Raw genomic sequence first — 24,989 nt, 5'->3', positions numbered from 1 at the left:
CATATACTCAGATGTTAACAAACACTGATGTGAGTTATGTCTTGTGAGAGAACAGCAAGAACTGTCACTTGTAGATTGTAGAAAACCTACAGATTTGGATTGAATTGTTTCTTCAGCATTCCAGGGTATTTTCCATTTATGTGGGCTGGATGGCATTTTGGGTACTGTAGGATACTTTTTCCAGAAATAATTTTTTGCCACCAAAATGACTGTTCAGGTGGGGGATTTAGAAGTAGCAAAGAGTTTTGAGAGGTTTCTCCCACCACTACCTGGTGTCCACATGAGAGGAGGGCTTGCTTCTCCCGACTTCTCTCATGGGTGTCAGAGAAGACTCTTCTGGGTAGGAGGAATCTGTCCAGACAGTCGCTGAGGCAGATTTCACATCGAAGGACACCCCAGCAGGGTGTTTGTGGGCGATGGTGGATCAGCTGCTCTGCTGGGCTGGACCCGCACGGCTGAACAGCGATGCCGCTCCCGGCTCGGGGGAGGGAGGCCGGCCCGCCGCCCATCCCGCCGCTCCCCTTGGCGTTGCTCTCCAGTTCTCAGCCCCAAGTTCGGACTGCGCCGCCGGGCCTTCGAGCGAACGGGGCTATGGGGCTCTGCCGCCCTACAGAGCCGCTTCCCCCTCGCCCTTCCCGATGCTTCCTCCTCCTCCTCGAGGGGGCCGGCACTCCCCCCGCCAGCTCCTTCGCTCCGGGGCTGCTCTCGGGGCTGGGCCCCGCCGAACGGGTGCCGCTCTGGGCCCGCCCCGCGGGCAGCGCCGGCGGCGGGAGCGGCGGCCGCGCAGCATCTCCCCGCCCTACCCCTCGCCCCCCCGCAGCCGCCGAGCTCGGTCCTCCCAGCGCGTCGCCGGCGCCTTGGCTCCTCCTTGTCCTTCCTCGCGTGATTTTTATCGCGTCCATTTTTCGTGCAGGGATAAATAAATAAATAAGGGCAGCTGCCGCCCGCCGCCCCCCGCCGCCAGCCCGCGCGGCGCCGCTAGGGGCGGCAGCCGGGCCCCGCATCGCCCCGCGCCGCTCGGCTCAGGCGGAGGAGGCGGCGGGGCGATGCGGAGCCCCCTCCCGTGACTCCAGCTCTCCGCCATGCCATGGGTTAGGCGGACTCCATCCCGCAGCCGAGAGGGCACCAGCCAAGCGAGGCGGCGGCAGGAAGCGGCGCGGCCCGGCCGAGGAGCGGCGGCGGGAGGCGGCGGCGGCGGGAGGCGGGCGCGGCGCCTCGCGGCCCCTTCCATGAACGGCGGCGAGGAATTATGAGCCGCGGCCGGCGGCCGGGACTGGCGCTCGCCCGCTGGGGCTTCCCCCGCTGCGCGCCCCGGGGCGCCGGGGCTCCGCTCTCGCACGGCACCCGCCTCGCCCCCCCCCGGCAGCCGCTGCCCCCGTCTCCTGACCCCCCGCCGCTGGCTCCGTCCCCCCTGTCCCCGCCGGGCGCTCGAGGTTGGGATAATCTCGCTCGCACCCAAACCACAGCTCTCCCGCCGCTAATCCTGCCCTCTCCTCTCTCCCTCCCTACCCCGCCCCCGGCCCTTCCTCTCTCGGCGCTGCCTTCTCCCCTCCCCACTCCCCCTGCTCGCCCCCCGGGGCCCCTCCGTCCCCGTCCCCCCGCTGCCGCCGGCGGCCGGGCGGGTGGGTGCGAGGTCGGGGCTGACGGGCACCCCGCCCCTCCCCGGCGGGGCCGTCATTAGGCTGCCGGTTGATTACAGGGTATTGATTTGTATGTGCTTCTCCCGGCGCCGGCCGCTCCCGCTGGTGCTGCCGGAGTTCGGGCAGCGCTTTCCGTAGCGGCGGCAGCTCCCACCAAACATGTCGGCTCCCGCCGGGCCCCGGAGCGGCCCCGCCGCTCCTCAGCCTCCTCCGGCCCCGCAGCCCGAGATGCCGGACCTCAGCCACCTCACGGAGGAAGAGCGGAAGATCATCCTGGCCGTCATGGACCGCCAGAAGAAGGAAGAGGAGAAGGAGCAATCTGTGCTCAAGTAAGGGCGGGCGCATCCCTTCCTCGTCCTCCCGGGCCCGCGGCCGCGGAAGTCTCTGCCCCGGCCCCGGGGGGCGGCACGGCCGGGGCGGGAGAGAGGAGCCGGGCGGGCAGGGGCGGGCAAGAGTGCTCGGCGCCGGGCGAGTGTGGGGCACGGCGCGGGGGGGGACCCGCGGGAGCGGCAGAGAGGGGGCCGGGCTCTCCTCGTGCCTCGGCCGCGCTCCGCGGGGCGGCTGCGGCTCCGCGCGTCCCGGCGCCGGCGGAGCCAGGCGCCCAACATGGCCGCACAGGTGCCGTCCTCACCCGGCGTGTGCCACCGGCAGGACGGGGGTGGGTCGGGGCGGCGGTCGGCGCCGCCGAAGGGGGCGGACCGGCGGCACCGAGCCCCGTCTCGGGGGCGCGGCGGGCTCTGCGCTGGCGGCGGCGGCCCTGGCGGGCGGAGCGGGACCGCCGGGGCCTGGGCTCCGGCCGCTTCGCTGGGTGGGTTTGCCACCGCCGCCATCTTCCCCCGACAACGTGTCTGCCGCCCGCCCCCGCCCCGCTGCTCTTTCCAAGCGTGAGCCCCGGCGCCAGGGGAAGCGGGGCACGGCCGTGGGGGCGGCCCCGGCTCTGGCACTGGCCCCAGGAGCCGTCCACGGCCACTCGGCTCAGCACCGAGAGCTGTCCGCTGTCTCCCGGCTGGGCTCAGCACTGGGAGCTGTCCGCGGTCTCCCGGCTAGGCACGGGGCGGTGTTCGCGGAGCAGAGGGGCCGGGGACGCGCGGTCTCTCCCTATGCGCGGTGCCCCAGCCCTGGGTGGGCCGCCGGTCTCGGTGGAGCGCGGGGGTCCCGCTGCCGTGCGCGGCGTGGGTCGTGTCCTTCCCCAGCCGGGCTGGGAGGCACGGAGTAAAGTCGACAAAACTGTCCTCCCTCCGTGGCAGAGCAACCACGCTGAATTCTAATGGCTTAAAAATAAGCAAAGCTACTGCTGTCGTGGACGTGACTGACGAGTGTGAGAAAGCTGAAGCACTAAGTGGTTTTTTATACCGAAATTAGTGTTTTGCCTTGGACATGTTAACTGCAGCTGGCCTTTCACACTCAGCACCTGGAAGCTGTCCTCTGGGCTTTAGTTGCTGACTTTGAAGTCTGTTTCCAAGATTCATTGCATTATTGTTAGCATCATACCAAAAACTTCATATATCATTTATGTGACAGCTCCTAAATGTCGAGGTGATCTCCTAAAAACATTTCAAAGTCTGTTTAAAACGGATTTTTTTGGGGTGAACATTTTGAAACATATCAGTGTAATGTGAGCACTGGAAATAAAGGGCCATACCCTGTTTTGTCACCACCTCTTAGCCTCTTGCTCTACAATTTGTTTACTATTGTAATACTTTTATTTTAAAACAATTTAGACTCCTTTACATTACTAAATTGTGTGATATATCAAAATAAATTTTAATGTTTTTTCTAGAATTTCTGTACTCTTAAAAAGCTTTAACAAAGAAGGAAATGGAAGTTCAAGTTGAAAATTGCAGGTCTTCAAGGAATTCAAGTTGCAGTTTAAATATATATTAATAGCATTACTGTCTTAAAGAAGATTTCTGGCAACTTTTGTTGTGGACAATAATATTTATGATCAAATATAAAGTATGATTTCAGTATGATACTTGAATCAACTTGAACTGGTAAGCTTGCAAATGAAGAATAAACTGTTCTCAAGTAATGGCAAGGTAAAACCAACTTAAGAAATGAAACAGAACTGTTTTCATGTGTAGTTTTCAGAATCTCGGAAGCAGACAATGGACAAAAGAAAGGTCTTCAGCAACTCTAAAGATAAACTTTGTGTGGCATTCAGTTTCTCTTTATGTCTTACTAAAGTGTCCTCACTAAGTGTAAACTTTATACAAAAGGGATAGCCTAAAGCAGCTCTCTTAGGAAAATGCTGTTGTCAATGGAATTTGAATAGATAGCCTACAATATTTTAGAGGATACTGAGACGTGGTCTGGTGTCAGACGAATAACTCACCAGTTTAATTTTTCTTAAAATGAAGTGTCTCTTTGAACCATCAGGTACATGTTTATTCTGAAAATATCTACAGAGTTATTAAGAACGACCCTCCACCAAAGTAATATCAGAGATTGTTCTGCATCTTTAGGTAGATAGTACTGAGTTTAATTCTCTTGAGAGATGTTTTTCTTCTGTCAAGAGAAAAGAAAGAAGAAGAAAGAAACCCCCTATATTTATATGAATGAACTGCTGTTATTGCATAGAGATAAATATAGAGCTAAATCCTGCAGTCTTTGTTCAAGTGTAATTCTCCTCGAAGGCAAGATCCTTTTGAAGTGGAAGGTATTTTTGTCTGTCTAAGCAATAAAATTGTGTCATTTAATTCCATGGAGAAATGTAGCAGGATAAAAAAAAATGCTGAAAACAAGAGTTGACATTTAGAGATATTAACACAAGAACTGTTCAAATGTTGAAGAAAGCAGCAAACATGTCTTCTCTCTAATTTATTTTTTTTTTATTTGTGGTGATTGAGTGTCAGTATGAATGGCTAGTCCCTGGGCTCTGCTTCCTTTCTCAATTCTATTTCTATCTTGTGTCTTTCAAATTCTTATGCTGTGCCCATCACTGTGGTATTTGAGCATTTTCCAAAAGAGCATTAAGTAGTGTGACTCACATCTGTAATGTGGACTATTTATTCTTTTCCTTTCACTCCCTGGGGTAAATATGTGTGGATTTAAAATAGATACATAACTTCTCCTTATGTTTGTTTTACTGTTTTTGGGGAAAGGAAATGCAGATGGTATCGAGTTGTAGTCTGTAGCAACTAATAGTGATCAGGTCAGCATGAATTCTTGCCAGGATTTGCTGGAACATGATGGCATGGAAAGCAGAAGCTTTCCAGATTTGCTCTCTCCTTTGGCCTGGTTTGTTCTGTGAAATACGCTGAGCTACAGTTGTGCACTGTGTTCCTGTGGTGGAGCTTCTGCTTTAAAAAGGATGAGTGGCAAACTCTGATGCTTTGACTATCTCTCTTCTGAAATTTTTGGGAACCCTTGGAGTGCATTTTGAATGTCATGTACTAAGAAGTTGTCTTTTTGACGAGGGTTTTGAATGTATATTTTGCATAATATTTAATATGCATAATGTGTGACAGAAAATTTATGTCTGTACTCTGGATGTAAGTATTTCTCTGCTGTTTTAAGAATATTGACATATTTTCAACTTTTATCTTTGTGGATTTTTTACTGTCTTGGATAGAGCATAGAACTTTTGGTGATGACTCTTCCTTCATATTATGCACATCCTTCCTCTTATAAAATCTAGTTTTGTGTGTGTAAGCTTTGTAACAGATTTTAGACAGCACATTTCCTGCATATGGATTGATTTATGGGATCAGTCTTGTGCCTTTTTACTTTTAATTTATTCTTTGTTTCTATATCAAAGAACTGTATTGAGAGGATGCACAGAGAAAAAAAAATAGGAGATGTTAGGATGCTGCCATTATTTATAAAGATTTCTGTTTCAGCCTCTGTGATGTGCATATACACTTTTCTACTTGCGGTATCATGAGTTTCCAGCTCCTTTGCCTAATAATTCTAAAGATAAAATGCTCTCCTTCTAAAGTCAGACTCACAGCTCTGAAAAGACATGCATTTCAGCTTTTCATGGGCATGGACAGTTTGACCCAGTAGAAGACAAATTTTTCCAAGAGAAATTTCATTATGAAATCATCCAACTTTTCATGTATTTGCAAAGCATCACAGGTTTACCATGAGGTCTCTATAAAACACCTCTTTTAAATGTGTGTATGGCACTGTCATCTGATTTGCCTGAGGGGAGAAGATGTGTAGAAACACGGTGGGTGTGCTAGAGAATGGTGACTCTCTGTTAGCCACCACTGTCAAGTCCAGAGTGAGTTTTAGGAAGGTACAACTGACTACAGGCCTGTGTGTGCTCAGTTGCTGTGTCACTGATTGCACAGACATGGTAAAAATTGGGTAGCCACACTAACTGAAGCAAAATCTCTGACAAGGAAACCTTAAGGAAGCTGGGCTGTGTGGGCTCTGTATGGCACTGTGAGAGAGTGAGATGTGGGGCAGGACGCTCGCCTGGGAAAGAGGAAGCAATAGATGGATGATCATGAGTCACAGCAGTGTAAATATCAGCCTCACAAAGCAATTGTGCTATTTTATAAATAATTATCCTGCTTTATAAATAATAAACTCAGATTTACACTGTTTTAAAAGCATTATATATTTAGGATTTGGATTTTGGGGCTGGAGGGATGAATTGATTTTGCTTTTTGAAAATAGAGATACATATAGGAATTACTAAAGTTTATAGGGTCAGGCAAAATGATTTGCTTTTGACTAAATAGTAAACTAGGACTCCAGGCACTGTTAGTTATGCTTCTCTAATTTTGCACTGCCTTTTGTCTGAATTTGGAACGCTGATTAGAACAGTTTGTTGCTACACCGCTCATAATTTTGTTTTTGTTTCTATGCATTATAAAATAAAATATGTTCAAGGTGAATTTAAAAGTAATAACTTTATGCAGTACAAAATAAATGATAGTGGAAGTTATATAAATATATATAGTCAAGGAAGATACCTACCCCTTACCCCGCCCTGGTCTGTCCTCTTCCCTTCCTACTACCTCATTCTCTGATCCCTCCTAATATTCTTTATCACCACTCCTTTCTTTTGTTTTAACAATTTGTACTGCTTTTTGAGCCTCTCTCAAAATTGTCATTATTCCTTGCTCTTCACTCTTATCACATGCTTAGACATTTTATAATGTAGGTAATACTTGTCAGGTTGTCACACCTTGTACCATTTGCTCTTCAAGAAGACTCAGTGTTTACAACTGTTCTCTAAAGCATCTAACACTCTTTTAGGTACTGTCTACAAATGATAGCAGTAGTACTTCCACTTAGTGACTAAGCAGAATGTATTTGGAGATTATACTGAGTGGCAGTTGCACTAATTATTTGGCTTGCTAATGTTAAAGTTGAGTAAAATTTTGGAAGACGGCAATAGTGCTGATGTTCTCACATTCAAAAGGTACTATCAGGATGAGTTGGATGTAGAAAGGCTTGACATCATGTGGGACTCAAAAATAGTAAAACAGACACAGGATTTAGTTAACAAAGGACCCCCAAAATAGATATTTAACACTGGGCAGTGTGTGCTTTCTGTAATCTTGTCACATAATGATTTTTCTGTGCTTCTTTGGGGGAAAAAAAAAGAAGAAAATATTTAATTTTACATCTGAAAGAGAAGAGTGGAGATCATAACTTAAGGCGCTGGGACTTTATCCTAGAAAGCAGTGACTGGGTGAAATGCAGTGGTCTGTGGAGGTGAGGTTAGGGGACTGAATGGTCCATTCTGGGTTTTGTCGGCATGCATCTGTGAGCTGAGTAACATCTAAATAACTGAGAATGTCAAATAATTGATTTTTCCATTGAAACAACAGACTAATTAGTATATATATTGTAAAAGTCAAAATACACAGAAGTGAGGTTACTGCAGAACTGGTGTAAAACGTGTTTTTACTCTGCCAATGAAGTTCTAAAATACTTGCAGCATATTGAAAGTTCCATAATAAGGAGAAAAAAAGTAAAATAATAGTTTGAACTTTGAAATTTAATCCAGTGGAATGGGAATTTTCTTCAACTTAATGCCACCTTGCACATCTTTGCTTTAGTGGCTTTCTTAAAGTTTTACTGTCATATTCACAGTCAGTCAGAATGCTAGGGAAGTTTTGAAGACACTTTTCCAAGAAGGAGTTTTTTGGTGTGATACTATCTTTCCATTTCCCCAACATCTTCACTGATGGTGCTTTTTTTGACAGAAACTCGGGGACATAAAACACCAAGAACATGTGAAGTGATGATTTATGATCTCATCTATACCTGTTTGACTGCAACAGATATGATACATTAGCAATGAGCTTTGAGGTGGGGATGATCTTTTGAGTTAAGTTTAGATGCTGTGGGCTGTCTTAATCATATGTTTTGCTATATCATGGTTAACAGCTACAAGTTGTCATAGACAACCTGATCTCTTTAAAAGTGGGCAAGAGTCTTTTAATTTAGACTCAAGAGGGGAGAATCTCTTGAAATACTAATTGTTTAAAAATGGCATTCAAAAGCAGTTGTCTTTCAGACAAATTAATTTTATTATAAATATTAGATTAAAATCAGACCACATTGTTTTCAGTGCTTACTGAGTTTAGATTTTGTCTCTTCTGCAGGACTATGTGGTGTAACAGGAGGAACTGTTACATTCTTGAAATAACTATCTATTGAGGGTATGTTATAGCTTATTAACCAGTTTACATCAAATCTGGTGGTGCATTTGTAAACTCAGTAAACTCCAGCAACTTATCTCATGAGTTATTAAACTTCTGGCGATAGAGTAACATTGCAAAATCAGTGCTGTGCTGAAAAGATGCTTCTGCATGATATTATGTTGTGTCTGTGTCCTAATGTTGTTTCTCCAAGATAGTCTTGAAACTGCAAAGGTGTCAGTAAGGACTCAGACTGGAAGAGTTAATGTAACAGGACAAGATTGTATAGGGGAGTAGTGGTGCATTTAAGAAGTTAATACATGTAATTTTTTGCGGAGTAAGAGTTCAAAGCAATTTCTGCTGTTCTCTGCTGTTTTCATTGAAGGTGGAAGGCAGTTCTTTTATAGTCTTGAATTTAAATATCAGCTGTCATCACATTTCTCTGCCTAAACATGCTTGCAGAGTGATCTCAGTTTCATTTTGATAAAGAAATCAAATTTGTGCATTTTGATAGGGGAAGAGTAATAGTTATAATAGTTGGCTTTATGTACCTCTGAGAGTTTTGAAGATTTGATGTGAGGCCCTAAAGAATGCCTTTGATTTAGACTTTGAACTCCTTTACTAAAAACATAGTGAGATATTCTATTTGTTCTAAGAGGAGTTCGCAAGAGTTGAACTTGTGTTTCAAAAAAGTGTTTCAAAGTTTCAAAAAAATTTAGAAAATTTGTAAGAAAGTCTTTAAACTTTTAATAGCACATAAAACCCATTTTTTTTTGTTTGTTCTCTCTGTGGGGTTGGTTTTTCTTCTTAAATCTCATATGAAGTTGTTTAAATACTTCCTGATTACTTATTCTTTATTTGACATTAATATTTTTAAGGTGAGTAGCTTCTTATAGCAAATATAATATTGTATTTGTACACAGAATATGTAACAGGTCATAGGTATTGCTAAGTATTTGATATTATGTGGCGTTTTAGTTCTGTGTGTTTGTGAGAGCAGACTTTCTTTAGAATGTGTACTGTCTTAAGCATATGAGGGACTTCAAATGTTTTGACCTTTAAATAAAATTGTGAGTTAGAATCAGCTGGCCCATTTTGGAAAATACTTTACAACCATCTTTCATATAACTTTTCAGAAATGGGTACTCCAATGTGTTAGCAAGAAATCTTTTTCCATATAGCGTTTATCTAAATCTTGGTGTGTTTATATATTTTTCTGTTTACAGAAAGGATGAATGAGAAGCAATGCTTTTAAAACTGTTTAAAGCCCAGAGAACACATATAATAATAGAAAACAGGACAAGCTGGGACCTCAAGAGGTCTTTCAATTCATCCTTTGCCTCAAGGCATGACCAACTCTAAGAGAGCAGTTTCTAATGCTTATTTGTCTAACCTATGGTTCCCAGTTGTGAGGGCCCACCTAAGCAGTAAAATAAATACGCTTCATGGCTGAGGCGAGGGTACATAGCAGACAACACATTGGATTCAAGCTAATCATCTCTGCAAGAGCTGTGCTGCCTACGTGGCAGAAGGTGAGAAGTGGGCCAAGCAGATCTCAGGGTAAAGCTCTTGGATTCAGTACGAAAATTTTACGTTTTTTCAAATGATGGTTTGCTACTGAAAGGTATGAGAACAATGACTCCAGCTAATGCCCAACCAGGGATGGAGATACCTTGAATTCCCTAGATAATTTGTCTCTGTTACTCAAAGTCATTATCCTTAGCATTAGACTTCTCCCCCTACTGTTAAACCTAAATCTCTTTCCTGCCATTTGCTATTTACTCTGTCCTCAGTGGATATGCAATGCAGTCTGTTATTTTTCTGTTTGCAGCAACCTTTCATGTATTTCACAAATGTGATCATATCTCCTCCTGTATATTCTCATCATCTCCTTTCCACAGACTCGACAAGTCATATTTTCTAGACTTCTGATCACTCTTGTTGCTGGTTTTTATATACTTAGTAACTGATCTTTTTTGAAACACAGTGTCCAAACCCAGATAGAGTATTCCAAATAAAAGTGTATAGGGAGAGCATGAGGGTAAAAATATGTGTCTTGCACAGAACACTTTCCTCGTACAGACAGTGTCATGGGCGTTTGGGTTTTTTGTTGTAATTTAGCATTTACGGACTCATGGTCAGCTTGTGGTCTACTATACCTTCACCATGCTTTTCTGCAGAACTGTTGTTGAATCAATGGTTCTTCATTTTGTATTTTGAATTTTGTTACCTCAGCTAATGCACAGTGTTTGTCTTCTTCCCCATTGAGTTGTACTCTGTCTGTATCAGATGCCTCTTATGAATTTTGCATTGGAGTGCTTAAATAAAATGCACAAACAGCCCTTGGAGCAAGAATGAGGACTTACCTCTAGAGGCAAATAACAGAGTTATTTAGACTTTCTCTTGCCTGTCCATACATTCACATTCCTAACTGCCCAGTTGTATGCCTTCACTGTTGGGATGCAGAATAAACTTTTCCAGTTTTGCACATAACTTGTTCATTAGGGCAGCAAGAGCTGATAAAAGATCTACAACACAGGTCTTGCATGTCCTTGGAAATACAGAAATCCTGCATTGTTTTAAGGGAAACAGTTGTGTCTGCTGCTATATTTATTCAGTTGCTGGAAGCTTTGGTTGACACTTCAGTCTCATTAAACTGAGACAACTTACAAAAAAATTTGACAAAAATTTGAGGGCCCAAAGACACTTAATTACTAAGGGTTTAATGAAAGTAAGTAGATGGGTAGTGTAAGGGACTTTCCACACTCCTGACTGTGAAAAAGTCTGCTTACACCATTCTACATACCAAGGAGTTCTTCTAGGGGAGAACCAACCTTAACCTCAGAATAAATCAATCACAAGGTGTGAGTCCTCACAAAATCAGACTTCTTTAAGTTCAGCGGTCATAGAACTGCTTGGTTAATGAAAATTATTTGGTATTTTTTTCATTCCCATGCTACAACATTTAGAGCTTGGATTGTGCTATTGAGCCCAGAAAATCTTTGGGGTTCTTCTGACCAAATCTGAATACCTACAGTGGAAGACATCCATGTTTGAAATCACTTAGATTCAATTTGAAGCAAATAGAAATGAAGAGGTGCCTTTAGGATGTGATCCATCTCATTTTAAATTAGACATTTCAAATAGGCCAGATGAATTACAGAGCCTATTTCTGGCTATGGACTTAAAAAGAAGATAGTATGAATATTTCAGATGTAGAAGTCTACCTTGCAGACATCTTGAGCTAGTCTGAGTCTGATCTGCAGAGTTCTGCCTTTGAGAGTAACTCTTCATTATTTGGTCTTATAAGAATGCCATGGACACATTCCCTGCTGGCACTGATTTTTATGGTTCTCTAGATTACTTTAGAACCTTGTTTGTCAATCTGCATCTTTTGCTTGTGTTTCTATCAATGATTAATTAGGATGTGCTCATTTATCCATAACTTTGCTATTTGAGACTCACTGCTGGGAACCTGAGTATGTTTCCTTTCTAGTACAAGGTTGTTCTTAGGATTTGGTATATTTTTTATACTAAATTCAGAAAGCCTTTGAAGAAAGAGATCTGAAAGAAGACCTTGGAATACAAAATTGTTCCAGCATGTGGGATTAAGCATACCTATCATCAAAAGTACATTGCAAAGAAAACCTTCCTTTGTCATTCATCAATAAGAATGATTAATGGATATTTTAAGTTTGAAGATAGAATCTCATAGATGAAGCTTGTCAGATTGCTAGATAGGAGGTTACAAGCAGGATTTATCTACTACTTGTAAACTTAAAACCATATAAGATTACAACCCAAAGAAAACTCAGTAAGCTCACGCACCCTCTGACTTTTACTATGTATTGTTTGAACAATATTTATTTAGCTACTGTGTACTTACAAATTGATAGGTCACTTTTGATAGTAGTCTGTTAAAAACATACTGTTGACTTACTACGCATTCTGAATTCAGCACTTTCTTGCTTTAAAAATCTGGATAAACAGGTATCTACGGAAGATATTGTGTGGTACCAAAATCAAATATATTTTTGCTGAATCAGGCCCTAAGACAGTTTGGGAACATGGGTTTTGATTCAGCATGCTTCCATTAATTTGGTTAGTCATTGCGATTATGATTCATTTCATTCTGTGTAACCTACTGCTGCACAGTAAGTGACAGCTGAACCATGTATTATCTAACAGCCAGAAAAATAGCATCACTGTCACGTTTAGAAGGCTGAGGGTTATGCTTTTACTGAACACGTGTTTTGTACTAAAGTTAAAATGCTTCAGGAAATCTTACTTTTTTCAAAGTACTTGTATTATTACAAATATGAAATATCCCAGTAAACAGTATGAACTGTTTAAAAGTAAGAACTTCATTTTAATTTATGAATGGAATGAAGCTTCTTGTTCTGATTTTTAATAGTGGCTTTTTGGGTTGGTTGTAAAATTATGTCTGTGGATGCTTTGCTGATAGTCTGATTTACATATAAGTGGTAGGTTTGAGGAGCTAAATTTAACTGAATGGGAAATATTTCTCAAGTGTTGATATTACTTCCATGATAATTTATATCACATCAGAAGACATTTCAAGTGAAGCAGTAATTTTAATTTTTTTGCTGAACATTATCAAATATTCCATCAGGTTGTAAAGTTAAGCAAAACCCCAATATGATTGAAAGAAAACTATTTTATCTAGTTTCCCTATTCCTTTTTAAGAACTGTATCTTCCATGTTTAAAAATATGTATCAGAAAATCCAAATATATCTTTTTCTGCCCTCTTTATAGTTTATCTGAGAAAATGCTGTAGAGGGTGCTGCAAAGGCACTGGGCCAAGAAAAGGTACTTTCAAGGAAGAGTACAGAGAAAGTACTTGTTATTTGACGCCTTGAATTCTTCTGTCTGCTTGATATCTGAACATGCAGGTGACCAAAGCTGAATGAGGTTTGATGGGCTATAGCTGAGCACTGAGGTACATTTATACATTTTGAATTTATTTAGACATGGTTGGAAGATAAATGTTTATAACTGCTTTGTGGTGTTTACATGAACATGTCTTCTGCAGAATTTGCCAAGTATTCTTGTCTACAATTTTTCTGAGTTATATACTCCAAAGCTCTTTATAACACAGATATTCTCATGTATAAATAAAGCTTTTATTTGGTGGAAGAAAAAAAAATTAGTAAGATTTTTAACTGATTGTATGAATAGTCATTAGTCATATTTGTTCTGCACAAACAGGAGTGATAAAAGTTATGGAATTAGTCCATAATCACATGGACATTGGTGTCCTAACTTAACTTCCAGGCATGAATAGCTATTTCTTAACTCAGTGGGACATGTAAGATGTTAATTAATGAAAAGGAATATAGGTTAAAATTGTGCCTTTGTTTGATTTATAATTTTGTCTAATAACAGTTTAAATAATAATTTAAAAACATTCATTGAAACTGGAGTTCCACTATGGAAGCTGAATCATAGTTCAATAGTTAATGATCACATGCTAATTATAATAAGTAAAGGTATTGATGTATATTTATTCTTGTTATTACTGAAATAATTGAAAAATATACATCTTCTATAAGATAGAGCAGTTTAAAATTTGTAGCATTTTTTGTCACCCTTCATAGCGACAAGGTTTTTCTTTGATAAGGGCTTAGGAGTGTTTTATTATAGTAATCCACAAAAAATTTGTATTTCAAAGGGACTGCTGTTCCTTACACAAGTAAGACTAAGCAGTTCCTTAATAATGATGACCTATTTTAAAACAGCTCCGACCTCCCATTGGCACTGTTGGATTTTCAGTAAAGCTGCCCACAAGAAAGATGTTGGCTTGTCTTAAAAGAGGGAAATTGCCATTAAATATCTTCTATCTTGGACATAAGTATCTTTTATTCAGTATTTATGAAGCTGCTGAATAGTAGTATCATGATGTGGAAGGAGGTTTATACCAGAGCTCTACTGTGCCTTTCCATTGCTTAATATGTTTGGTCATCATTAGTATCTTTTGTAGGGATGGTTTGAACATCTGCATAACAGTTTTTGTAATTACATTACCGAAATGTATTCTAGCCTTAGTTTCAGTGTAATAAATTTTTTCTTCAAAAATTTCTCAGTGTGTACAGAAAAGAGAGGAAAGTAGTTATTGAACTCATGCCCATCAACCCAATTATTCTTTGCCTTTTGAAGAAGGAGGGGGAGGAGGTGCTCCAGGCACCAGAGCAGAGATTGCCCTGCAGACCATGTTGCAGACCATAGTGAGGCAGGTTGTCCCTTGTAGCCCATGGAGGACCTCATGCCAGAGCAGGTGGATGCACCCTGAAGGAAGCTGGGACCTCATGGAGAGCCCACACTGGAGCAGGCTCCTGACAGGTACTGCAGCCCATGGAGAGAGGAACCTGTGCTGAAGCAGGTTTTCTGGCAGGACTTGTGATTCTGCAGGGATCCCACGCTGGACTAGCCTGTTCCTGAAGAACTGCACCCCGTGGAAGGGACCTACGGTGTAACAGTTCTTGAAGAACTGTAGGCCGTGAGAAGGACCCATTTTGGAGCAGTTCACTAAGGATTATATCCCCTGGAAAAGAACCCCACAGTGGAGCAGGGGACAAGCATGATGAGGAAGGAGTCACAGAGATGAAGGGCTATCGACTGACCACAATGTCCCCATCCCATCCACCTGCACTGCTCAGAGTGTGGAGGTAGAAGATTCATAAGTGAAGTTGAGCCTGGGAAGAAGGAATTGGGGAGGGAAGGTGCTTTTTGATTTCTTTTTGTGTCCACTGTCCTACCCTGTTATTAAATGGCAATAATTTGAATTAATCTTCCAAAAGTGGAGTCTGTTTAGCCTGTGACAGTAGCTAATGAGTCCTGTCCTCATCTTGACCTATTAGATTTTCCATCTTATTCTCTGCCCTGACATGCTGAGTAAAGGGAATGATAGAGTGGCTTGGTGGGTGTCTGGCAGGCAACCAAGGTCAACCCACCACAGTATTCAGCAAATATATTTACAAAGGCTGACTTGAGCCTAGTGATACCACTCTCTCTGGGTCCCTGAGGAATCAATACAGTAAGAAAGAGAGGCTTCTCCAGAAGGCAGATCTGAGAGGCTAAATTCAGCTCCAGAGTCCCAGGCAGTTCTATGCTGTCAGTGCAGCACAGGCAGCTCCACTGCCAGCCCAGCTGCTCCTTTGTTCCTCCATGACACCATCATGGCCCCGGTGCAAGTGCCTGCTGAACTGTTTAGTGAAACTGTTTCCAGAAGGTTAAGCTAATGAAAAACATTTTCCTCCTTTATCACTTCGGCAGCGCATCTTTTTAAACTACAGAAAGGAACTGATCTGATTTACTGTACAGTCCCACAAAATGCTGAGCCAACACAGCTGAGGGACTGAGAGAGATTAGCTACACTACTTTTGGAGTCTCTGGGAGCAACGGAAGTATTCCACCATTATTTCTGCAGTCTGCAAAGACTGGTCATGTTGCAGTCATTGAGAAAGCCAGCAGTCAAACGTACAAGCTAATTTCTTGTTTTGAAGGTGGTGTTTGAGGTCAGTGCTGCCAAAATTAGTGTTCAGAGCTTTTTTTGTGAAGAAAATGAAGAAAATGCTAACAAAATTTTTCTGTTGAATAACTGGAGCTGGAAAGCCATTACTGGTATTACTTTATATAGAACCAGGTTTTGTGTCTCCATATCAAACAGCAGATTTTCTTGTTAAACACTTTTAAAACTGATTTTCAGACGTGTTAGTTCAGCTCATAGGCTGAAGATAAAAGGGAGAGAGGAAGTACTTCAGATCACTCTGTCTAAGTGAATGGGCTCTGTAAAGCTGTATTGATGCATTTTCCAATGTAATCTGGGATATAAATAATAAAAGTTGTGTAGCGAAGGTCCTAGTTGTAATTGCTGCACACACAAGCTCTTATATTTTTGCCGGTGACTGGACACTCCTTTTGTTGTGTGAAATAACAGAAGAGCTACTTTGCCCTTAGTATTTCAGGTTTTGCATGGAGAGAAGATCTGATGATTTACATTAGAGACTTTGGCTCTAAGCTTGTTTGCAATTTACTTGAAATGTAGACTACATTAATATTTTAAAAAAGAGGATACATAAATAATTTTGTTCTAATTTAATCTGTTACTAAGACATAATTTTAAATAGTGAATCTTGTAGATGACAAAAATTATGGTTGATTTTCAATATGCTGGGGTCATGAATATATTAACTACTGAAAGTTTGTAAGATGACACAGAGGAATACAAAGTGTGAACTTACCATTGCTACTATCTAATGCCAACACATAAGAAAAAGATAGACCTAGCATCAAAGCATTTAATTTTTTTTTCTAATTGCAATAAAAGTAATTGATTCTGCTAAGTTACAGACTTGCAGACTTACTTGTGCATCTGATATGTAGCCTCATTGACTTAATTGAATTTAAAAAGAAAGTGACTCAGAAATATAGCAATTAAAAATATTGCCATGCTGGTAGCAATTTTCTGAATGCCTACCTAGCAATCTTATTTTTAAGCAATGCTATATTTAGAGGGACACTTCATTCTTTCAGAAGAGAAATGAATCTATTAGGACTAGGACTATTATGTAGGAATATTAAATATTCACATATTTTGTACTACTTGGTTGCTAATATTAGCCCAGTATTCATTAGGAGCTACGTTCTACTATTGGTTAGCATTTTTTTCTCTTGAATTGCTATAGCTGTCATCTTTGATCTGCATTGTATTGCAAAATAAAACAGCTGTCCCTGTTCTTATGCCTCCCCCCTAGAATCCTGGTAAAAATTGCTACAGAAGCAATATGTTAGCGTGTTAACATGTGTTATACCCTCAAATAACTGTGAGGGTCCTCCTTTCACAATCAAAGCCCACTCTTCTGGAAAGATTTGCTGCCCCCAAATCTGAATAAATGATACGTTTTAAAAATGTCATATTCACTTGGAAGCCAGTAATTTTATTACAACTATTTTTGTTTTGAACAGTTTTTCTATAAATGTCAGACACTCATTTCTGGAGGGTCGAGGTGAGCTTTGTTTAGGCCACCTTTTCTAGGCCCCTCTCCGAGTGGAGCAAGCAGTGCTCTCCTTGAAAAGGCTGCTTGGACGTTCAGGGTGCTGCCCCAAGAGACTCTTATCTCTGCTGTGTCTTTTGCAACCGGACTTGCCTTTCTCGTATTGGCCTTTTTAGCCACCAACGCGCTTGCAAGAATCGTGGGTAGAGCCCTTCCCAAATCTTCGTTCGCGAAGCCTAGCCATGATGATTTCTGGAGGGTATAGTGAGCTTTTACTTTTTCACAGGTTAATATCAGATTGTGTTAGTGGCTGGTTAGAATTGTCCAGTGTCTGACTGGATTACAGTGACTCCATTACTGCCTTGTACTGCTGTCTAGAATGCCTGTTTTAGTGTAAAACAAAATACTAAAAGGTCTCTCCTCCTATGTAAAGAAGAAACACTTATATTAGAGGTTCCTCTCTGTAGAAAATAGAGCTTCTGTTGAGATCTATCTGAGATAAAAATGGAATTATTCTGAAAAAAGAAAGATATTATGGAGAGCATGTTCATGTTAAACAAGACTTTTTTCATCCAAAAAGTTATATATTTATTCCAGTGGTGCAAATATGTTTGAAATTATGCAAGTTCTAGTTTAACATTTTTAATTTTACTTGCATTTAGTTTATACAAGATAGGATTTTCCAATTTTTGTCATTTTAAATCCATTTTGTATATAAAAGTGTTCTGGGAGAAGATCATTTAAGTCCATAGATTTTAATACAAACTGATTTTAAGGTATTCACTTCCCCAACTCATTTTTTGTGGATGGAGCCTGTAAGAAAATGTATGGGTTAGACCATATCGCAAGCAAATAAAACACTTTATGGCTTTTTGGTTTTGCTTTCTTAAAAATTTTGTTTCTGTAATGAAATAATTGAGCCAAATTTTGGTTTAACTTGCGTTCTTTTATTCTGTTACAAGTCTGCTAATGTCATTAGATCACTTCTGATTTAATCTTATTGTGAAAGAAAAAAAATATGCCCATCATTCCTCATCATTTATGTCAAAACTTATAAGGGCCATGTGGGAGTGAAAGACTGCAGACAGCCTCACTCCAGCCCTGTAGAATTTAAGCCATGAATTTCTGCTTCCTGAACTGTCATTGCTGCCTGTGGAAGGGTGGAGAGAGCAGCAATCTGAAGTGAGGTGTAGTGCTCCTCCTGGTGAAATCTTGAAACAAATAAAACTACATTCAGTTTCATCAGAATTGTATTGTTTGGTCTTGTCAGACTTTTTCTGTTCTCCCTTGATACAAAGGAGCCTTGTCATATTGCCATAATCACTGTACAGTGTTCCAAATTTTCTGTTAGCAATAAATTAACATTTACTGTTACTACTACTACAGCAGGAGGTGCATGTAGTGAAAGCATGGATTGTCGATTGACTGCTAATATTTTGCTGAAATCTTTTGTCTTTATTTTTCTTACACAGTTAAGTGTTTTCTAGTAATTTCTGTAAAGATTGATGATGTTTTCTCTTCTAAGAAGTGGATAAACATTATAATATCTAGTGTTCCACTGGGTGTAGATAAAGAGATAAAATCTGTAAAATAAATGCTGAAAAGTGAGACATTTTGCCCAGAAATGTCCTAGCAAGGGAGTAAAATTAGTTATCCATTGTAACTATTGAAGTTGATTCAGCTATTCACTGTACCTGTTAAAAGTGAAAAAGTCAGCAAGCCTTGTAGTGTCAGTACTTATGGTTTTCACTGTTGCTTCTAGAGTTTTTTACCTTTTTTTTTTAATCTTAATTACTTCATTAATCTCACAGATCTTTGGCTACTCTACTACCTCCCAATATTTTTATGTAACATCAGTTTGTGCAATACACAGAGTATAAAGGTGAACATTTTAATAAACTGTGAAATTAGTGTACATTCCACAAACATGACAAAGATTTGGGGTTAAAGTTCAAGAATAATCACATAGGTAGGAAGTATTGTGCTCACAATAATAACAAGTAAAGGAGTTGAAGGAAATTGCAAATTGATATTTTCGCTTATGACATCATCTTGTATATAGATAGAGCTTTAGGTTTTTGTTTGTTTGCAGTAGATAAAGGGGGAACAATAGGGCTTTCAATGGTTCTTGTTCTCTCTCCTTACAGCCGTTAACTAGCCTTTAAGAGCATGCTCACTATTTGAGTTACTTGAATCAGTTTTTATATAACTTTTTCTGGAATCAAAAAATATTTGAAGAATATTTCTGATTTAAAGCTAAAAGAAAGCTATTTAAATAATAAAATGCGAAGTAGAAATTATGCATGCATTTGCCTAATATTAAAAATATGAAATGTCCTCTGTTGTGTTTATATGATCTTAATGGAAAATGGCAATTATTTTTGAAAAATAAGCAATAGCAAGTCAATATCCTTTGGGGTCTCATTAAGAAAATCTTTCTGATCCAAAGTTTTTTACTGTCTGTGCTACAATGTAAAACATTTTAGCACTCTTCTATCTGTAGTAGGCAACATGTAAATATAGTTGTCTTACTGTCTTGATGATCTTTGTCCCTACGTCTTTCTTCTAGCTCTTTTTGATGGCAAATTCCTGCATGTGCATTTCCAAAGGAATGGGTGCTAACAAAACTAACTCCAGTCCTGATAAATGTATCCAGTTTAGTCAAGTAATAATCAAAGTACAGAAATTTGAAAAGGGCATATTTAATTAATGTTTTTTCTAACAGTTGGCATGTGATAGCTGAAGCTTTTTTTTTGTGCTGTCAGCTGCACCATTTCAAACTGAAGTGCTGTTTTTAATTTGCTTGTGACAGACAGCCGTGCCAGTCAAAATGCGAGAGCCTGGTTCCTATCAGTTTCTGTTCATTTGCTTATTCACTTCCTTGCTTTGCTACAACCTACTTGTGCTCTCCCAATCTGTCAGACACACTGAAAGGAAATTGTAGTCTACATTTCTACACTAGTTTTGTTTTCCCATGTTTCCTTATTTTAATAAGCTGTTTTATCCAATTTTAGTTAGAGCAGATTGATTTGCATTCTTCAGAAGATGGATAGATTGAGTCAAGGCGCTGTAAGAATGACACCAAAATGCTGAATGTACGGTGAAATCACCCAACCCTGTTTCTGCCTGTGCTGAAGAGGGAAGCAAAGCCTTTTTCGGGGACAGGAAGGAGGCCTGTTACTTTCCATCTCCAGCAGCTATGTGGGTGTTTCCTGGGCAGAGGTGGAGAGGGAGTTGACCTTAACATTTGTTAGCAAATTTTCAAATTGTCTGCACTCTCACAAAGAAGGAAGTGATTAGAAACAAGAACAAATCTGACTTAGATTATCCCTTTGCACTCCCAAAATACATTTTTACTGCCTTGAACAAATCTTGCCCCTGAAGCAGCACAAGTAGGTTTTGTTCCTTTCTCTGAGCTTTTGGTAAAAATAGAGCAAAAGCACATCATCCACGAGACTCATATCTTCGTGTGCTCATCTTTGTCTCTCTCTTTCTGCTTCTATATTTTCTGTCCTTGAGGAAGGATGTTATTGCAAAAAGTTTTCAGTGGCAAGTCTAGTAGTTGAAAATAAATACTTGACAAACTTTTGTTTCAAATTGAGAATACAGTTCTCAATACTGAGAATCCAAGAGCTTCTCACAACACATTTCCCAATATCTGCAGCATGGTACATCTTGCAGTTCTCCAGATCCAGACATGCAACTCAGCTTTGAGGTGTTACTCCAGAATAGCAAAAAATCTAAGTGTATATCAAGTCTCTCCAATTTCCCTGTCTCTTGGTTTCCACAAAAAGGAAGCATCGCTATGAGAGTTATGGTATACTATAAAAAATAGCTGATTTGGATGATACAGAGCTGAGTTTATCTGAGTGCTGATGCACAATGGAAGATTTGTTTAGATTTATCCTAGGTCCCCTCCTAAACTCCATAACCTGCAGTGTGCATGGCATTGTAGTATCTACTGTCCATGTAATACAGCAGTATCCACTGCAGCAAAGCCTGTAGTGCAGGCTTGCCCTGCAGTCATGTTTTTGACTGAAAACGTGTGTGGTGAGGTGGGTTCTCCTAGGTTGTTCTTGTTTGTCATGGAAGTTGCTGAATTTTATAGAAGTTATGTTTTCTCATCTTTGCTAGAAAAAGTTGAAGTATTCTGATTAGAAAATTATTAAAGCACAAATAAGAGTGACAGTGTCCTCATTTGAAAAGAGAAAGTGTAGCCTTCTGGATACATAAGATTTTAAAAACACTCTGTCGTCAGTACAACTGTGCCTCCAGGAGAAACGAGGAATCCAGTATGACCCCATGACTGTGCACTTCATAATCATTTCACTCTTAATAATCTAATCCGTCCATTGTAATGAAGCAATTAGCTTGCTGTGCCCCTAGCTGTAGTCTAAGAGCGAATAATGGCATTTATTCTTTATTTTAACAGTTCTTCTGGTGAATGCTAGTAGGTGGGTTTTACTTGACCTGTCCTTTCAGGTCTCATACGTACTAGGAAAAAATATTTTAATAAATCAGGATATCTGTTGCAAGGACATTTATGACGGATGAATTTAACTCCCTGCCATAAATTTCCTTGGGTCAGAAATAAAGGCAATATAACATCGGAGGGAAAAAAAGGGAAAAAATATAAAGAAAAAAAGGGCAAGGGAAGGAGAAACCACAGTTGCTGTTAGTTCCTCAGGTTTCATTTGAAGTGATCAAAGAAGTGATCTGTGACAAAGAATTACTCATTCCTGATCTCTTCAGTGAGCCTCAGACTCCTCCCTGTATTTTTCATTTTTTTTATGGTCTAACTCTCTATTTTAATATATATTATTTTTCAAGGTCTCTGTTTAAAATAGGAACAAAAATTCCTAGTATATTTTTTTAATAGAATAAATGAGAGATTTTATTTGATATGTAATATTTAAGGATAAAGTATGTAAGTATATCTGTTTTGACTTTGCAAGAATCTGGTAGCACTTGTTTTCTTACTTACATCACTGTCTCTCTTTCTTTCAGACTTCCTTTCACTTTCTCACTCTTTTTTTTTCTTTCCTGAGCAGTGCTCATTCCTTGTAAGAGCTTTGTATGATAGAGGAAGATTTTGTCTAATCACAACTGTTACTCCACTCCTACAATGACTTTTTTCTTTGCAGGAGTGGCATGCAGCATGAGGTATGGCATTCAGGAGATATGAGGAGAAGGAAGAAAGAAGGAAGAGTGTTTGGGTTTTGTTTGGTTTAACTGGTGAAAGGCAGATCCAGGAAGAATGCGGCATTAGGAAGTTCTTGAGAGGAGAAAGCACCTTTTATGTGTGTGCAATGTTTTCAAGGTTTTATTTAAGGTTTTATTTATTTTCAAACTCTAGCAATTGAGTTTTCTACTGCAGTGTATTATGCATATTCTTCCGGGCTCCTTGGGATCTTTTACCATTCTCAGTAAGGTCTTGATGTACTTAAGGCTTTATTAGAACTTCTCAACTTTTTTGGGGGATTTGCATGTTGACTGAGGTAATGAAAGATTATTTTCAGTTTTTGCCAGGATTTTCTTTTTGACAGAACTTTTCATGTGATGCTAAAAGCCAGGCAAATTTTGATATCTGGATTCTGATGGAAGAAACTTGAATTTCTGCCAGCTCTTCTCCCCAGCTCCTTGGCAGCCTCACTGGCAGGCTGGTGGAAAGCCATATTTTGCATCCTTTGAGTCGTTCAGTCCCTGGTTCTTCAGCAATAGAGACAGCTGGGGCTTCCAAGACCCTTAATTCTGGGCAGCATGTCAGGCAGCTTCTTGCAAAACCCAAACTCCCAATTAAACTGGGTCAAAAGAAGTAATTCCACTTTGTGGAAAAATTCTGAATTTTTGGTATTCATTCTTCCATAAAACAGAATCACTGCTAGGTTTAAACCTTGTATCTTTCTTTCCATATGTGGATTTTGAATGTTCTCCTATCTGGATTTTTTTGATATCTCAAATGAATATAACTCTTTTCTCTCCTTTACCTTTCTTCCATCATATACAGAACAATGTTTATGCCTTAAGAGTGTTTTTACAAATAACAATGAAATAATGAAATGTTAAGAATGTGTGATCTGACATGTTTCTCAGATAAGAAAAAGAAATCAGCCCAGGTAATCTGTACAGTGAGAGATTATTATTAACTTTGACTCTCTCTCTCTATACTGGGGAATGAAGTCTCCAAAATAACTACTGAAACTGCATAAACCAACCAGAATAGGTGTAAAATGTTAAATTGGTTTTGTTCTATTTATCTATCTGATTAAAATAACTTGTTGAACCAATGCTTCATTATTATATTAATCTGACAGCATAGTGGGTTAAACCTCTGCTATGAAAACTTCAATATCGTCTATACTCCATAGTGTTTAAATATACTTTTCTGTGTATTTAACTCATCCAACAAAGAAAATGTACTTCTAATTATTGTTATCACTTAACAAATAACCTCCTATTGTCTAATTTAGAACAAGAAACTTGTTTAACTCCTCAGAAAACTAAATTAGTCCCATGCTTACAGAATAATAGAGAACAAATTTAATTATCTACCTTTCCCTATTCTTCTTTTTCTAATTTATATTGTGAACATTTGAGGGCAGCTCGCAGGAGTTTTTGTTGTTTTGGAAGTTCATGGCTACTCTGGATTATGCTAAAATTTGTGGCAACCATTTTACTTTCTTTAAGGTTTTTTTTAAACATAACTGTGATTGACATTCCCTAAAGGAACTGCTCTTAAATAAACCTTTTGCTTGAGCTCATGCTGAAAATATACAAGAGGCAAGAACAAACATTTATAAGTGAAATAGGAGAATACTAATAAATACTTAGAACTAACACAAATTTCAATCTTAAATTTCTTTGAAGGCTGCATCTTTGTTAATTATTTTCTTTAAATATAATTGGAGTAAATTACTCAGAAACATAGTGGAATTTTTTGTTTTTCCATTTATCATCAGATATTAATCAAAGAGATTAAGATAAAAAGTAAGAAGTGTTTCACACTTTCATCTTTTTTTCGGGTGGTTTCTTTTTTGTTTACTGTCACCATCAGAATTTGAAAAATTTTGGAACAGTTTTCTAAAAAAGGTTGGGGCCTGAGAATAGCACTCTTCTGTTTCCTGGTTTATAGCTTCCTCCACCATCTGAATTTCATGTTGGGCTATTCTCCTAGGACTCCTTTACTGGCTCACTTCCACAGACTCAGAGCTGCTCTCTTAGTCAGGGGTCAATCTCTGAAAAAAGAATAGGTAGCTGCACAAGGAAAGCCAAGAGAATAAGGGGAAGCTCTCTGAGCTATTTACAGATAAACAGCTTGGAGAAAAATGCAATTTCTTCTATACTGTGTTTGGACTTTGTTCCAAATGATGAAGAGTGAGAGTTCTAGTCAGAAAAAGCTTTGGAAGATGCTGAATTATACTAGCTGAGGATGTGGTCTTACACCTTTATTATGAGACTAAATTGCAGTCTACTTTCCATTGAGTAAATTATCGTGATATCCTAAGAAAAACTGAAAGATTTCACTTTCATATTTTTTTTCTGAGTTTGTTTAGCCTTCCAAGTGAGAAAGCTCAACTTGTGGGTGAAGCAAATTGCTCATCTTCACTTGGAAGTGAACTACGTCCCTCTACTTTTCACCATTCTTGCTTCAAGTCTGAATGATTCTATGGCACGCTTTTCTAGAATTGTGTTTATTCCCCGTTTTAGGCTACATGTGCAAATCTGT

At 40.2% G+C, this 24,989-nt stretch overlaps 1 protein-coding gene across 38 annotated transcripts in view; it reads left to right on the top strand.

Moving 5' to 3' along the window:
• The first annotated feature begins 1,595 nt into the window (after nucleotides 1–1,595).
• The window catches only part of RIMS2 (regulating synaptic membrane exocytosis 2), a 457,577-nt gene continuing 434,183 nt past the window's right edge, over nucleotides 1,596–24,989 (top strand). For 17 of the 38 annotated variants that reach the window (XM_027692436.1, XM_027692431.1, XM_027692442.1 and 14 more), the window contains exon 1: nucleotides 1,599–1,969. In XM_027692436.1, the coding sequence (XP_027548237.1) occupies nucleotides 1,800–1,969 (170 nt within the window). In that variant the 5' untranslated portion in view covers nucleotides 1,599–1,799. Of the gene's footprint in view, nucleotides 1,970–24,989 lie in introns of all 38 variants that reach the window. The other 21 variants (XM_027692410.1, XM_027692408.1, XM_027692394.1 and 18 more) reach the window with 3 other exon arrangements.

This window comes from Neopelma chrysocephalum, unplaced genomic scaffold (assembly GCF_003984885.1).
Source record: "Neopelma chrysocephalum unplaced genomic scaffold, ASM398488v2 Primary Assembly neopelma1_86, whole genome shotgun sequence".
Classification (NCBI taxonomy): domain Eukaryota; kingdom Metazoa; phylum Chordata; class Aves; order Passeriformes; family Pipridae; genus Neopelma; species Neopelma chrysocephalum.
Note: the sequence above shows the minus strand (reverse complement) of the source record. Positions and strands in the feature narration are given on the sequence as shown.